This window comes from Styela clava, chromosome 5, assembly GCF_964204865.1.
Source record: "Styela clava chromosome 5, kaStyClav1.hap1.2, whole genome shotgun sequence".
Lineage (NCBI taxonomy): Eukaryota > Metazoa > Chordata > Ascidiacea > Stolidobranchia > Styelidae > Styela > Styela clava.
The window spans coordinates 3,925,610-3,941,886 of NC_135254.1; the positions used below are offsets into that span (position 1 = coordinate 3,925,610).

At 36.3% G+C, this 16,277-nt stretch overlaps 2 protein-coding genes across 2 annotated transcripts in view; one reads left to right on the top strand and one right to left on the bottom strand.

The window, feature by feature from the left end:
• LOC120344624 (uncharacterized) overlaps nucleotides 1-16,277 on the top strand; it is a 75,953-nt gene that overhangs the window by 13,794 nt on the left and 45,882 nt on the right. The window lies entirely within an intron of this gene.
• Nucleotides 917-8,030, bottom strand: LOC144422708 (FGFR1 oncogene partner 2 homolog). The gene is made up of 7 exons (XM_078112452.1): nucleotides 7,791-8,030; nucleotides 7,288-7,387; nucleotides 6,253-6,414; nucleotides 3,607-3,748; nucleotides 2,980-3,124; nucleotides 1,865-1,936; nucleotides 917-1,073 (listed from the first exon to the last, which is right to left on the bottom strand). The coding sequence occupies exons 4-7, from the start codon at nucleotides 3,689-3,691 to the stop codon at nucleotides 1,052-1,054; spliced, it is 324 nt and encodes a 107-aa protein (XP_077968578.1). The 5' UTR covers nucleotides 3,692-3,748; nucleotides 6,253-6,414; nucleotides 7,288-7,387; nucleotides 7,791-8,030; the 3' UTR covers nucleotides 917-1,051.

Genomic DNA, 16,277 nt, shown 5'->3' on the forward strand with positions numbered 1-16,277 from the left:
AGGACTCCGGCCGGGTCGAAATTTTTGAGCCCGATCTCACCTCTAATGTTGAGAAAATGAAAGTATCTCATGAAACACACTTATTATATCCGTGTATTTAATTATATTTAAACAAGATAAATATAATAATATAGACCAGGGCTACTAAACTATTTTACCGGTGGTCCGCATACAAAACTTCAAAAATATTTGGGTCCGGACTTTCCAGACATTATATTTCGGCTTCCTCAAGCACACGATTCCTCGGCCGACTAATGATTATTAGCTAATCAAGATTGTTTGCTATTCTATAGTTCTTTTCATATATATTTTTAAATCTATAAAAGTGATTTTTATAAAAGGAAACTTCAAAAGTGGGGCTAATGATCCGGATTCGGACCGCCAGTTGAGTAGCCCTGATATAGACTACAGGATTTCAATGCAAACCTGCAGAACCCCTGGACAGCCTACAGCCTTGTGCAGAGTACTTTGTATGAACCAGATATATTTTCTCAGTACTGAGTTTCGATAGAAACACAATGAATAACAAGAGTAAGGGACGCTCCGGAAGTATGTGTACCAATATGGAGGTAACTAATTTTGTTTGCCTACATTATATCAAGTTGTGAAAAGGGACTGAAACCTATGGGCAGGGGTTATACCCACTTGGCTAACACAGACAGTCCCCAAACTCTTGATAGAACTAAAATAAGGAAAATCTGAATTAAATTATGAACCTGGTACACATACTAGGGGAGTACCCTTTGAAGGAACATAAACTTCCTCCCTATTGTAATATAATAATTGTCTGGGGAGTAGTCTTAGGGGAATTCCCCCTCATGTATAACTGTCTTATCACTAGTAGTATCGTCAGTGAGCACCATTTCAGATTCATTCTCTTGTTTTTCAGTATCTTCAGAATCTTTCTGTTCAGTGGTTATAAGTCTTGATCCAAATGAACTCCTAGATATCATCAGCATTTCTCTTAAAATGTCATTTTCTGTTTGCAATCGAGATAATTCTTCGTAATCTCTGAGATATTGCTCATCATCAACATCCGCAGCATGCCTCATCACAGCAACCATCTCGTGGATCTGAACATGTAAAGATAATTTAATATCTTTTAAGATAAAACTGCCACCTTTTTTGTTTTGAAATAACTTGAACCTTTGGCGCCACCATGTGGATGAGGTATATTGCTTGAATAAATATTGTCAAACCTCCAGCATTACTAATGACAGAATGCCGAGTAAGAAAGGTTCCAGTCCTTCAAACAATAGTAGCCCATTACATATTGTTGGATATCAGTGGCAAATATATAATAAACTGAACTTAATTAATCAGGATGCTTATTTTGATACTCCCGTAGTGTGTGTACCAGGTTAAGGTTAGGCCATAATTCCGATTTTCCTTATTTTAGTTCTATTATGAGTTCGGGGACTGTCTGTGTTAGCCAAGTGAATATACCCCTGCCCATAGGTTTCAGTCCCTTTACACAACTTGATGTAAAATAGGCGAACAAAATTAGTTCGCCTGTTAAAACATATTGGTACACACTGTTTCTACTATAAGATTATACATAAAAAATGCTCAATGTTATGCAAGGTTACTCCCACAGTTTACCATGCCACAATTTTGTGGTGGTCAGAGGGTTAATCGTGCATATATTTACAGCGATTAGGGGATTTTAGGCAGGAAATACCTAATGAATTTAGCTATGGGACTAATAACATGTTCTTTTACATCAAAACCAATCCCCATAATCAAATTTGTGATAAACTGAAACGTGGGACCAGAATTGTGAGCCAGGGTAACCAATGTTGTGGGATGGCGTAACCAAGCACTACAACATAATTGTGGGTTAGAATAACCTTGGTCTCAATACCTTATCAATGAGTTCCATATTCTCTTCTTGATATGTTTTTCTGCTTGATAAGTGTTTTCAGTGATCTGGGTGCTGAGAATGGAAGATATAAAAATAATTATAAATGCTGCCAAGTCATGGTTCATTGATTTTGTTGAAATATTTGAATCCAAGTAAAACTTCATAATTATTCTTCGTGAATATTATTCAGCTATACGGCTTTGGATTTTTAACATTAAATTACAAATACTATAATGCCGTCAGTTTTCAATTAAATTCAACTTCGTACGTGCGAGTAATTCCAATCCCTGTGCGTTGCGAAACCAACACCTGAGTCTAGTTTATACATGCCTACGACTTTACAATGCCGTAACAGGTTTCACCCAGTTGTTTCTATCTGGACCTCCTGTATTAAAGGTTGCACACCCCATGCTATAATGTGTTGTTCTTAGCTTTTAGAACTGTCGCTCCAATATGCCTAATCCACTGGTTCTCAACCTTTTTGGTGGGGTGGAACCCCATTGGAACATTCCATAGGCTCAAGGTACCCCAGTACAATACTTAACACTAATACTTGCAAAACATAGCGAAATTTAAAGTGTAGCAGGTCTGATAATAATGTTAAACCTAATAAAAGGTATATTTTGTTCTGAATACAAGTACAAGTATTCGATATTGACAATATATAGGGTGTCCATAAAGTCGTAAAATTTTTCAAAATTGGGAAGAAATTTATCGATACCATATATTGTTCGGCCCTCACAGATGAACTAAATGAAGTAACAATACTTAAACAATTACCGATTTAAAAAAAAAATGGTTAAGAGAACTGACCTCATAACAAAATTGAAATTGTAAAGGGACTTCATGGACACCCTGTACATATATTATATAGACTGTCGTATTTGAATGTAAACTTTTGGAGCCGCTGCACTGAACTGGCCAAAAGCCTAGGATAAATACCTTAATTTGCCATTTCTACGGGAAATAGGATTGTTCGTATTAGAACCATAAGGTATTCTGAAAGACTGAAACTTCAATTAAATGTTTATCAGTAATAATACAGCCATTTTATAGTAAAACAATAGACTTACTTCTCCCTGAGATTATGAAATACATTGACAAGATCCACATACTTTTGGTGCTTTGTAAATTTCATCATCTGCTGTCTGTACTTGGTCATGATAAGTTTCAATGCGTTCTGGTGGTTGGTCAAACTTTGTCGCAATTCATCGAATTCATGTTGTAGGGACCGAATTGCATTATTTTCTTGCTGAATACCTTGGAGACAGAAATGGGAATTTGGCAAACATAACTTTGTTTGAGATTTACATTTTATTATTTTTTTTACTATTAAGGGGGGTGTGCAACATTTTTTGGTTGACCATATAACCAACTTCATACAGTTAGCCGGGCCACACAAAAAATCAATGCGAGAAAGACAAAAGAATACGACTGTTGCTCAGCGTTCCAATAATAAAGACACAACACAAGTCAAAACAATGAAAACATGTATTTTTACCAACATGAGCAGCTTTTTTAACATAACTGTTAGATTCAGATTTTATGCTTGATGGGGAAATTTTTGTGTTGACAAGGGCCACACTGAATGGTTTGGTGGCCGGGCTCCAGTGTTCGGTAAAAATAAAAATCGAACATTTATGCCCGAAAATATCATACAGGCAAGTTAAGATAATAAAAATAAATATCACATTAGAAACATGAACAAAGCTAGTACTGGTGCTTGTAAAAATTTGTCGTACCTAAGACTAAAGTAGACCTTGGTCTGTGTCCAGCAATTTGGTTCAGTTCAATCAAATTTTCTTGATATGTGTTTCTCGCTTCCATCTCTTTCTTGAGAGTTGAAGCCTGTTTGGCAAGACTTTCAGCAGCACTGTCATGATCCTGGGATAAAAGATGAAATTAAATCATTTGGAAGTGTATGTTAGAGAGCATTGATAAGTTTGATTATTGCAGTGCAGCCCACATAAACGCTCGTTGTTTGTATTTAAAATATTTCTTATTTGACGAGGATATCATTGATGACGTGGACAATATTTTTATGATCTGAGCCTTGAAAATATTTTTGAAAGAGTCAAACCAGAAAATAGGATTTAAAATCACAGGTTAACTATTGTGTTTTCCTAAGAAGTTTAGAACAACTCAAAATACTATGAAGCCACTTTTCCCAACAAAGGTGGAGTTTCTTAATTTTGAACAGAACTCTGTATTTGGTGTAGTATTACTTATTTTCTTTATTATTAGTATAATACTGATTTCATTAGCTATGACATTATGAACTACTGTACTTAAAGTGTAGAAAAAGCTGGAGTGTGACTTGTGCACAACAATAAGAATATATTAAAGCTAATTTACATATCTACATTACAGGCGCACACTTAGACGATGGAGAAAGCAGTAACAAACCAGCCTTCACATGAACAGCCATATGATAGCAAGGAGTCCATATTTGTATACCCAAAGGAACAGGGTGGTTCATGTGACGGCTGGTCGATTACGGTTTTCCCACCATCAAGTCCATGCATCCTAAATAAACTGGTTAACTAATCCCATACCCAACATGGGCTGGTAACCAGACGAGAGACTGTGGTTCGCCATGTGACTAAGCCCTCTTATTGACTTTCCCTGCCCCCGGGAATAGTTTGGTTTATTTTGAAAACTTCATAACACACAAAAATTGAAAATGGAGAATTCTGGGAGTAAGCGAAACCTATAAAGAAGTTTAAACCATGAGAAATATCATGTGCCTGACCACCAACACACACAAAAACCCAATTAAACGAGGCCTGGGCAATAATTTGAAGGACCAAAATACTCAATAGTATTGAACTTTCAGACTGTTGTACTTTTATCAATAAATAGCAAAATCTTAATAAACAGTAAAGAAAGTTAGAAGTCTCCATGATAAGGGGTGTAGTTTCGTACCTAAAGTACTTCTAGTGGGTGTAACATAACAATTTTTGCATATGTCAATCCTAACCTGAATATTACGTCACAGTGACCTAATAAAGCCCTACAAACTATACAAACTGTCATCCAAGACGTGCAGACTATCACCTGATATTGAGCAAGCTATCTCTCTCGTTTTTTCATCGCAACGATTCCGATATGAAAAAGACCACTGACGATAGTGAGTTCTTTATGAGTGAGTTGGGGCAGATGCCATTTTGGACAATCGTAGCAAGGTCTATACATGATTGTGGCGTCGTAATGACATAATTTTTGGATGGCGTAGTCAGGTGGGGGTTAGGATTGACATGTGCAAAAATTGTTATGCTTCGTCAACCAGAAGTACAAAACTACACGAGACCCAATGGTAGTCCAGTCTGGATTTCATGGCATTTTTACACGAGAAATTGGGCATGCAATCACAGATTCTGGCGTGCAATCAGTGGCCGTGGCACGCCAAAGGTCTGAGCCTGCGTGCAAACTTACCGAAAAGTGAATGAAAACCTAGATTCTTAGCGTGCAACTAACTGGTCTTGTTTGAAACGAAAAAACAAGTGTAAAATGATTTAAGCGGAACGTCACAACTGGGTCTTTTACGCACACATTTTTGCATAGGTCAAAGGTTGATTGAACGGCCCATTGAACAATTTAATCTGGCCACCTGATGCTGCCACAACCGAACTAAAACCAAATTTTGTGGTTTTAGCTGAAGAATTTGTTGAGATTGCGATCAAATTTAGTTTTGGCAGGAGGCATACGGGTTTCCATTTTTGCTTTTGCTTTTTGGCCCCTGGTCCTAAAACCTTGCCCTCCCCTGGTTAAGAGCATTTGCCTAATCCAATAATTTGTCTTCTAGCTTTGTTTTATTCAACTAGGATTGCTCATATTAAGGATAAGATATTATTTTTATCATGAAGAAGAGGAAAGCCGATAAGATGTCCATTTTAATACAACCAAACACCTCACACTTTCAAAACAATCAAATCTTCCATTTTAATACAACCAAACACCTCACACTTTCAATACAATCAAATCTTCCATTTTAATACAACCAAATACCCGACACTTTCAAAACAACCAAATATTCCATTTTAATACAACCAAACACCTCACACTTTCTAAACAACCAAATATTCCATTTTAATACAACCAAACACATCACACTTTCATAACAATCAAATATTCTATTTTAATACAACCAAATACCTCACACTTTCAAAACAACCAAATATTCCCTTTTTAATACAACCAAATACCTGTCACTTTCTAAACAACCAAATACTCATCCAATAATAAAATACTTAGTCATGGCGTACGATGGCCTCACGCCCATTTACCAGTCCATGTCAGATATAGTGTTAGTTAGCCAATTATTTTTATTCGCTTCAGATTCATGACATTCTAAAAAAAATATTAATAAAGCAATTAACTTTCCTCACCCTGGGATTATAAAAAATGTTGATACTTTTGGTGCCCTGTAAACTTCATCATCTGCTGTCTGTACTTGATCATGATGAGTTCCAATGTGTTCTGATGGTCGGTCACACTCGCAAATCATCGTTTCCATGTTGGGGAGATCGGATCGCAAAATTTTTCCCATCCTATTTTGAAATTAAGAATGCCAATTTAATTACCACATGGGATTTTATGAATTTATTTACAGTGCGATTTGGTACTCCTGTAGTATGCAAACCAAAATGGCGGACACCGGAACGTAGTATGTGTACCAGGCCATAATTTCAGGTACAAATACTACAGGAGTCACTCGACTAGTCCCCGAACTCGTAATAGAACTAAAATAAGAAAAATTGGAATCAAATTATTGCCTAATCTTAACCTGGTACACATACTACGTTTTGGTGTCCGCCATCTTGGTCCACATACTACAGGAGTACCTGCAATTTATTTCATTCAGAATGAAAAAACTCTCGATTTGACCAAGGTTTTTATTTCTGATCTCTAAGCAAGACAGTAGACAAGCACCCATGAAACATTCGCTTGATACTAGGCTGATTAGGGCTGATCTAGAAGTTCAAACCAGTCCATTATCGCAGTGTGTAATGTCTTGCTATTGCCTCATCTAACTAATCCTTACTTAGGATTAGCTCACTGGTGGGCCAATAATATGATAAAACCACAAAAAAAGTATATGAATGCAAGGTTTTCATATTCAAAATTTTAATATCCTGAATCAGACCCAACTATGATAGATTAGAATAGGAAAAGAAAGGTTGGACAATAACAGTACAGAACCTAAAACGGGAGAAAAGAAAAAAATTCATATTAATTGCAAGGTTATTGATCCGATTGATTTAGTTGTTTCAGCCAGAACTTTTTCGACAAATTTCTTTGAACCATTTAAATTTTATTTTCTTTGCATTAATTATTTAGTTTCAAGTGTTTGTCTTGGAATGTCACAAATACAAAGAGTGAAAACAAGAGTTAGAAATCTTGATATAAAACATCTTTCATACCCAAGACTAGAGTCTGTGTCCAGCAGCTTTATTCATTTCAATCGAATTTTTTTGATATGTGCTCCAGGCTGAGTTGAAAGGAGTTTGGGAAACCATAGTCCTGGAATGGAGAGAATAATGATGATAAGAAATATATCTCTGTATCTTGAACTTCTTGTTTCCGAACTCCCGACACAGTCACTTTAATTGATACAAATCAGGGCGCATTGAAATAAAATATTGATTTTATTACAGTATCAACATAAAATTACGACAAGTCTTCAAGTACCGTACAAGTTTTACATTTCATGCACATTTGATCCATACTACCCAAAAACCAGGCCATGGGATCCCGATTGGCATACAATTTAATAAAAATTGTTATTTAGGTTTGGCGAAAAACAAACTGTATTTCCATAATATTCTGTACTACAACCCATGTCTGCAAGTTGTAAACCTTCTTGCAGTAACAAATATTTTATATATTTTAATTAGAACCATTAAAATATTATAGACTACGGTACCTTCAATCTTGTGACCAAATATCGAGCGTCAGCATGAAATTAATTACTTGATGATAACTTTTCTTTTCCTGGTCCCGGTACAAAAATGGAAGCTGACGGCTCTTGTGTGTTACCGGTATATTCCTTTTTGCATTCACCTGCTTTGTCAGATATAAAATAATTTTCTAACAAATTCGCTTGCCAAGTTGATAATTTTGACAGTAGGCCTACCGGTACGGGTATCTGTTAAAATACGGTACCGAAAATATTTCCCTAAAGCTAAATCGGCGAACTCGTTCAAAAACATCTCTGGGTATCTCTATCGCCGCTGATGGTGATACCACCGCCATAAGAATCGGCAGTGATCACCCATAGATATTACCAGAGCCATTATATAACATATTATATAATGGCTATGATATTACATAACAACAAGATGGCAAGCACCGTACTTTTACGCAACCCCGTGAAACTAACTTGTCCCATTATGGCGTCATATGGACGTCATTCTCGATAATTCGGCTCGGATAGTGTAGGGCAAACAAGCCTAATTTTTGATAGTTTTAAAAGGCTATTGGGGCAGATTTAAATCAGTAGTTATATTCCGAGGGCGCAGAAATCCGATAGGACGTCTCAATCTGTATCGAACCCAATACGGGGCACTTACATTAACAACCCACGCCGCTCGGTAACAAACATAATATAGACGCAACGCACGGTTAGTAAAGTTCATTTCGATTTTCCGTAACACTAAAACAAATATATAGGCAATGCAAGTCAACACACACATATAGCCTACGGAAAAGTAGGCAAAATCTAATACTATTCAAGACCTGATGATGCTAGGTCTACCAACCGTCCCGGGACAGTCCCGGAATCGACGTCGGGCCTCCCGGTTGTCCGGAATTTACTGATAACCAAGGCGTCCTGATGGCGCAACAAATCCTCAATGTTGATTTTTCCATTGGGATAGTAGACACCAGAGTTGGATCAATTGTAATTGATTTAATTAATTACAGTTTTTCATGTAATTGTAATGTAATGAGTCATTTTCATTCTGCGTAATTGTAATTTGCTAAAATTTTCGCTCAATTACATTACACAATTAGGCTAAACTTAGTATTTTGAAAATGGATGAACATCAAACAAACTCTCCCAAAAACTGTGTTGTAACACTTCTTGCATCATTGTCAGAGTTTTTTTTTTAAATCTTTGAGCAACACTGAGGCATGCCGTTATACCAAAATGTTATATTTATAAATGTAATTTGATAAATGTTTCGACAGTAAATGCGACTGTAGCTAAATATTGATGTCAATGTTACATTATAAATTCGCCCTTTTTAGACACTCTAGCTGCATAATTGAATTGTAAACGTTCTTACCAATGGCAGTACAACGAGAAAGAGTGATTTATTATTTTGTCAACCAAAAAATACAGTCATTAATGAAAAAGCCACAGCATATAAACGGATTTGGTATGGACAGGAGGGAGCGATACGACCATCGAAGTCAGCTCCCACCATATACGCTGATGTGATTGAGATTAACACTGAAAGATGACCAGTGGCAAAACTTGAACTATTACCATAATATTTTTACAATAAATTTGGGAACAAAATGAGGGGATCCTTAGGTAAAAGCAATGTAATAAATGTGTGTTTTTAAAACAAACAAAAAAAGCGTCGTGGGGGGGGGGGGGGGAGATCCGTTAACGTTGCATTCGTTAAATAAAACAATCTAATAAGGGCCAGAATAACGTGATGGAAATTCATACTTAACTGATTAATAAATTTAATGGAGTTTTGACGAGATAATAATCAGGAAAAAAATAAGCTGGCTATATATGAAAAGTGGATCAGAGAATTGATGTGATGAGAATGTGTCTGAACGTGAAAAATAATAGAGTGCAACTCAGTGGTAGGCAGTGGTACATACACATTACTGAAAAAAACTAACACACTGGATAGGGCAAGAGGAATTTTATTCATAGGTTTGTCATAATCTGAAAATAATTAAAAATTGCATGAACTTATATGGAAAAGTGGGGAAGATTGGGACACTTTTTTTCTTTTGCATATTTTGAGCCGTTAATAATTGTGCATATTCACTTAAGTTTGCGGGACTAATGCATAGAGGGGTAAATGTAGTTTCTATTCAGCGACTAAGAAATTCCCTTGCGACACATATCGTACTACCAAAATGCTTTGAAAAACGTCTGTCAGGTGTCCCACTGTACCCCACTTGTGGGGCACATTCGAACAGACCCTGGGGCACAATGGGTCAGTCTGTCGAAATTCAACGAAGTATGCCCTTGAAAATAAGCAATTAATCAGCATATTCGTCTGAAGAACAGGGAGACTTCAAATTTGAAGATTTAATATTTTTAAAATCAATGTTCAACTGAAATAGTTCAGATATTTTGACAAAAAATTTTGCAAACAAATTTGATTATTTTCTTCCTCGAATCTAAATCTGGAAATATTATTGGTTCTCGAATATATTCTATATTGGGCCATAGGTCGAAAGAAACCATACTATTACAAAAAATATAACGCAACCCTAGGTCTCTAAGCACTTATTGTATTAAACACTGTCGAATTGTGCCATGTACGGCATGTCCCACTGAACCCCGGTCCATTGTTCCCCATAGGAAACAAATATTTTCAGACCATCCCACGGCGAAATTCGGAAGGCACATCAACTCGCCAACGTTATGAATATTTTACAATGCACTATAGCTGAAAAATATCTGACGGTGGTTTGTCGTGTTGGAAAGGCTAAAGTAGAAAAAACTGGGATGATGAAATTTTAGTTTCAACCTCCCAAAACCACTTTCACCCCATAGCTTGCGCCTCTCTACCCGTCCGTTGTCCGTTCGCGGGGACGTTGTAACTCACCGAAGGGCGGATTGAAACATCGAACCGTGGACAGGATCACGGATGTAGTATCAGTATGAGCTTGATAGTATGAGAGCTGATTTTCCACTGTGCCCCATTGTCTACATCTAGGGCTGGGAATAGTTAACCGATTTCAGATGGTTAACGGTTACGATTTATTTTAACCGTTAACTGACATCTCGGGTACAAATCATCTTCTACCGTACAATTTCTTCAAATATGATTACGATCGCAAATTTATCTCTTGTGACATTTAATTCAAAAGAATATTACTAACTGTGTGGGGAAGGACTCAATAAATGTGAAAAATAATGGAAGTACCAAGATTGCTGATTATGGAAATTTGACAATAATGAATTCAGAATCAGTTTTCGGTCGATTTCGAAATATATTGTTCACGATTTCATTGCAAAATCGGATATTCAATGTCATACAACAAGTGCGCAGTTGATGTCGTTTTTCTTTATATGATATATATCTCGAAGTAAAATTTGCACATCGAACACTGATAATTTGTCACATAAATGACGTTTGACAACGGAATCAAGTTTTCTAAAATACTTCCAAACGCCCGAACCATGCTGCCTATCTCTTGCAGCAGAGCAATCATGAAACTATCTCGATTCATGAATAATTTTAATAAGCGATACCGGGATAAGAACACGCAAAATTGCTTTATAAGCATTGTGACGTAACAAGCTGAAATTATAAATTATTACGTCAAACGTCACACGGCGGTTAACCGGTTAATTTTACCCGGTTAACGGTTAAAGGGTTTTCCCTGAAATTCCAGCCCTATCTATATCCCATCTTATTTTTTCTCATTTATCCGTCCACTTCTGTTCAAATTGATATTTTTCAAAAATGAGTCTGAAAATGGAATGAGTTGTAGGTTATAAAATGAACGTATTTTTGAAATAGCAAGCGTTCAAATTGACAGTGACTTAACTAAACACGCATTCAGTTTAGAAGATCAGAATTCAAAAGATAAAGCATTATTTCCACTAAGCTCCGAATTATCTATTCATATTGCTGCTAATTAGGCTACTATGAATTGTTGTGACCGCAGGACTCCAAGCAATCATGACAGTGAATCTTATACATTCAATGCACTGATTTCAGACTTTGCATTACCTAGGATGATTTAAATACAGTTTTCCTAATCTGACACCTGAAACCAGCATTTAGAAAATTGTTGTAGTTCAACTTAACTTTAGGTAACTTTTCTGGGCTAACTTTAGTGAGTCGGATGGGCAACGTGATGTAAATAATATTTAAATGTGACATCATCCTAAAACTCTGTACAGCCTGCAGATTACTAGCCTGTCTTTCCTGATGTCAGTTTGACATTAGGCCATTCGTTTGACTAACCTCACACAACGAACTGCCAGGGCCGGATTTCCAGCCTCTACAGTTGTTTTCCCATTTGTTTCTTCTCTCGGCATCTGCTGATAGCTTCAATAGTTGCACTGTTTGCTATTCCCGCTACAATTAGACGCCGAGCAGACTATAATTTTATAGCAGAAGGTACCAGCCTAGCCGAGGATCAGGCAGAGCCGCCGTAACCTCGCAGGCGACGTTAATCGAAAATGGCGGCCAATTTCCATTGTTGCGCAACTTAGGTATATATGGGCTTTGGTCTCGTGATGTTCGAATTCCAGTCGCATTGATTATGTGGGAGAAGAATGCTGGACTGGTGGTTCACGTAACGGCTGGTCGAATGGTCGGAATTTGAGGAATCTTGGAATGTTAGATTTGAATGGGGGATTCCCCTGTGAACAACAGCGTCACCAATACATAGTTAATCTAATATTTCTATTCGGAACATTTTTCAAATCATGAACACCCATTAAATCTAGAAAATTTAGGGAAAGGATTGAATGAAGTTAGATTGAAAATATGTCGGCTTTGTTGCTTATTTTCAAGTGGGTCAATTCGGAGCAGACTCTGATCGTAGTGAACTAAGCTCAGCGCTATAAGCGCCACTAAAGAACTGGTTCAAAATAAACACTTACAGCAAACTATCATGAATTATTCATGGCATGAGTGTACTAACTTGGTCCAATTTTAACTATGCTAAACCAACATTTGTTTGACCAGATTCTTCAAGGTTCATCATGTTTTCTAATGTGCGGTGGCTATAAAAGTTTCTGTCTATCATAGTTAGCTTCACAACTCTGCGAAACTAGAAGACACAGCATGTCCCTACATAAACAAACATGCACTATTATCCCCAAACCAGTAATAACAACAAGACTAGTTATTCACGAAAAGTTTGGATCATGTATGCCCTAACAATCAGAAGCGATGGCTCAGTGGTTAACATGTATTACACATCTTTGATTCCATGCACACCACCTCATCTAGTGTGTAATGAATTGAGTAGACAATATCGACCCCAAAAAAAATTTAGGTTGTTTTAAAAAAATTAGCTCTTTACAAGTCAGTGTTTGCTTGCCCTGTTGGGAGTGAAAACATGAACAAATATTGCATAAAATTTCTATAGCATTTTATAGATTCTCTAATATATTGAAATTTGAATTGTGATATGCGTTTGTGTGCTTTTTAAACCGATCTCCATTAATATGAAGGACATATTTCATGCTGAGATGGGTTGTTGGTTAGTGATGTTTGGAATAGGAGGTAGTTTATTTTTTATAACATGTTTTCGTGCGTCCACTGCGAACATGACTATGGACACCAGGTTTTGTTTAGTATTGCTGGAAATCTATTGCCTTGCTACAAATATTTTTATTACAAATTTCTTTAAACCTCATAATTTTAGATTGCATTTGTCGTCATGTTGGGTGGATATGGTGCTCACATACATATTCAAATTCATCCTAAGTTATGTTTGCTCTCCGTGTGGTTTGCTGTTGTTACATTGTTTTGTATTATAAGATCAAAATTAAATTTATTGAATGATTAGCTCCATATTGTCTTGTCATTGTTTTTTTCTTCTAGGCAAGCAGAATACTGAAATACACGAAAATTTATTCTTACAGATTCAGATGATTTATTTCTAACATGCAAGAATAAACACAAAATTTAAAGCACAAAAAATTGACAAACGTGTATAATGACAATCGTAAGAAATGTAAATATACACATAAGAGTTCATACAAGTAAGAGATTCTTAACAATAGATAAGGAGTCGCGAAAGACTGTGGAAGTCATCTAAAATTTTGAAGGCTTATATACCCTTAGGTCACACTTCATTTTTGATCATTTATTATATGATACTCGTGGCCTCAAAAATTTTTCAAAATCACTGTATCAAATTTTTGTCCCCGCCAAATATGGAAAAAATCTCCTTTTTGTTGATTTTCAAAGCCTCTACAGAGTTGTGAATAAAACACATGCTTGTGATTAAAGTTACTTCCAAAAGCGAATTGATATTTGAATTTGGTCCCAAATTGTTGAGTTTGCATTAAATGTGAGTGAAATAGATTTTTGATTTTTCTTAGGACATTTTTCTCATAAAGTTTGTTGCCCACCGTTTTTTTGTACTTCAACTTGTGACTATTAAAAATCTTTGTCAAAAGTAATTAGCAAGTTTCTGATGGTATTTTATTTTGTTTTTAAACCTTCAGACTCGCATATATTTTTCATGGAATCATAATGTGAGTGGAAGTGGTGACTCCTCTACGGCCCATGGGCCGGGGCCACGGCCCATCGAATTGGGCCTCGCCCATCAGGCTACGGGCCGCGGCCCATCAAGTTGTGCAAAGGGACTATTCATTTGGCTAACACAGACAGTCCCCGAACTCATAATAGAACTATAATGTGAAAAATCTGAACAAAATTTTGTCCTAACCCTAACCTGGTACACAGACTACACGAGTATCCTTTTCTGTTGCCTAGTATTTTGCTTCATTTTTATATGAAGGCTTATCGTAAGAAAAAAAATTGGTGGCATCCCACGATTTTTATTTTTTTGGTTCGAATATTTACAATTTTGTGAAAATTGAAAATTTTGGTAAGATAATTGAACTTATCTTGATGGGGCCGCGGCCCATAGCTTGATGTGCCACAGCCCATGTGGCCCAATTAGATGGGCCGTGTCCCCGGCCCATGGGCCGTAGAGGAATCACCACCCCTGTAGCATAATGTTCCCCCCATAAATCTAATCTTTTTCGTATAGTCTTCCATGGTTTGCGAATATTACCCCTAATTACTGAATAAGTCTAAATAATATAAAAAATTTGTTTTATTGTCTGTAAACTTTAATTGTGTGTAGGATTATAAATTGTTAATTTGAAAAAATATTTTTGATGAGAAGCTTTTTTACTGTGTAGGATTTCGTTGAAAACCCCAGGATTACTAGTTCTTGTTTCCTGCTTGATTCACAACAGCTGTAATAGTGCTGGGAAAGTGGTAGTTGTAAGTAGTTATAAATCTCTTTTTAGCTATTTTCTGTTTTACTTACATTTTTCCTGAACTGGTGTATTTATATTACTATATTTGTTGTTATTATAAATGACCTTGATAAGCTGGATTATAAATTGTATGGCGAACCATGTCCAGTTATTTTGTCACCAGGATGTCACTGTCAGAACAGTCTGACAGTACGGTTAATCCAACTTTGGTATGGGAATACTGGCATTGTTTATTGAAATATTTGATTGCATAAAATGTGTGGATTGATTAGTAGAACAAGCTGTACAGATCAGCAATTACAGACTTATGAGATCTACCCTGTAATAGCAGAAAGACTAGCAGTTCTCTTGCATATACTAGGAATGGTACAAAACCGAAAAATGTTTGCATCATGTATGCTACAGTTAGGCCATGTCCGAATACCGCTTATAAAAAACGGATTTCCTGCAGTATTACATTTTAACATAGATAAAATACTTCGATAGAGTACATTACTATGACCTGGTAGACTCTTTGATTTTTTTCATTACCAAAATAATGCAAGCCAGCCCCTCATGACCAAATAAAAAATTTTTACAAATTTGATTGTTGCATATGCATGAACTAACATAGAAAACTGTTGCCAGCCAAACTTTGTTGCACATTATTAAATTGAAAAGCAGATAATGTTATTTTAAAGAACTTGTAAACATATCAGAGAATTAGTGAACAACAGGATATTTAAAAAGTCCAAGATTGTGCTCAGTAAATCAATTTGTATGACAAATTCAACATTCATATTATTCTTCAGATCAGTATATTAATATATTGGCAGCGCTCTTTCTCATCATGCTAAGTGGTAGGAATATGTTCTGATTACTCTGCCTGGGTTGGCAGGTTTGAATCCCATGTGGAGATAGTTATGGGCTCATGGCCCCCTTCCGGAAGTTTTTAGCACTAATGGCCCCTCTGTTTATAGTGTTATTATTATTGGTGGATTTCAAATCCCATTATGCTCAAACAATTCATGCTCAACAATGTGAAACACCTTGTGAAATAACCATATAAGGCAATGAAACTAGTAAGAATGGGGAGTTTTCCTGTAAAGGCAGATGGGAAATCAATTCTGCGTCCTCCTCCGACCGCTCTGTATCCCCCGGTTTGGAGCCGCTGCAGTAAATACTTTTGTGTGAGATAAATATTTTTTGATTCCAGGATACAATGAATGGCAAGGTTGGCATTAGGAAAAA

Bases quoted from the DNA above. Each gene is read 5' to 3' on its own strand.
- LOC144422708 (XM_078112452.1), bottom strand. From the start codon at position 3,691: ATGGAAGCGAGAAACACATATCAAGAAAATTTGATTGAACTGAACCAA. The intron at 1,937-2,979 runs GTATGTGGATCT...TTCCATTCTCAG, and splicing joins AAATTTACAAAGCACCAAAA to CACCCAGATCACTGAAAACA. The intron at 1,074-1,864 runs GTATTGAGACCA...TTACATGTTCAG, and splicing joins ATATGGAACTCATTGATAAG to ATCCACGAGATGGTTGCTGT.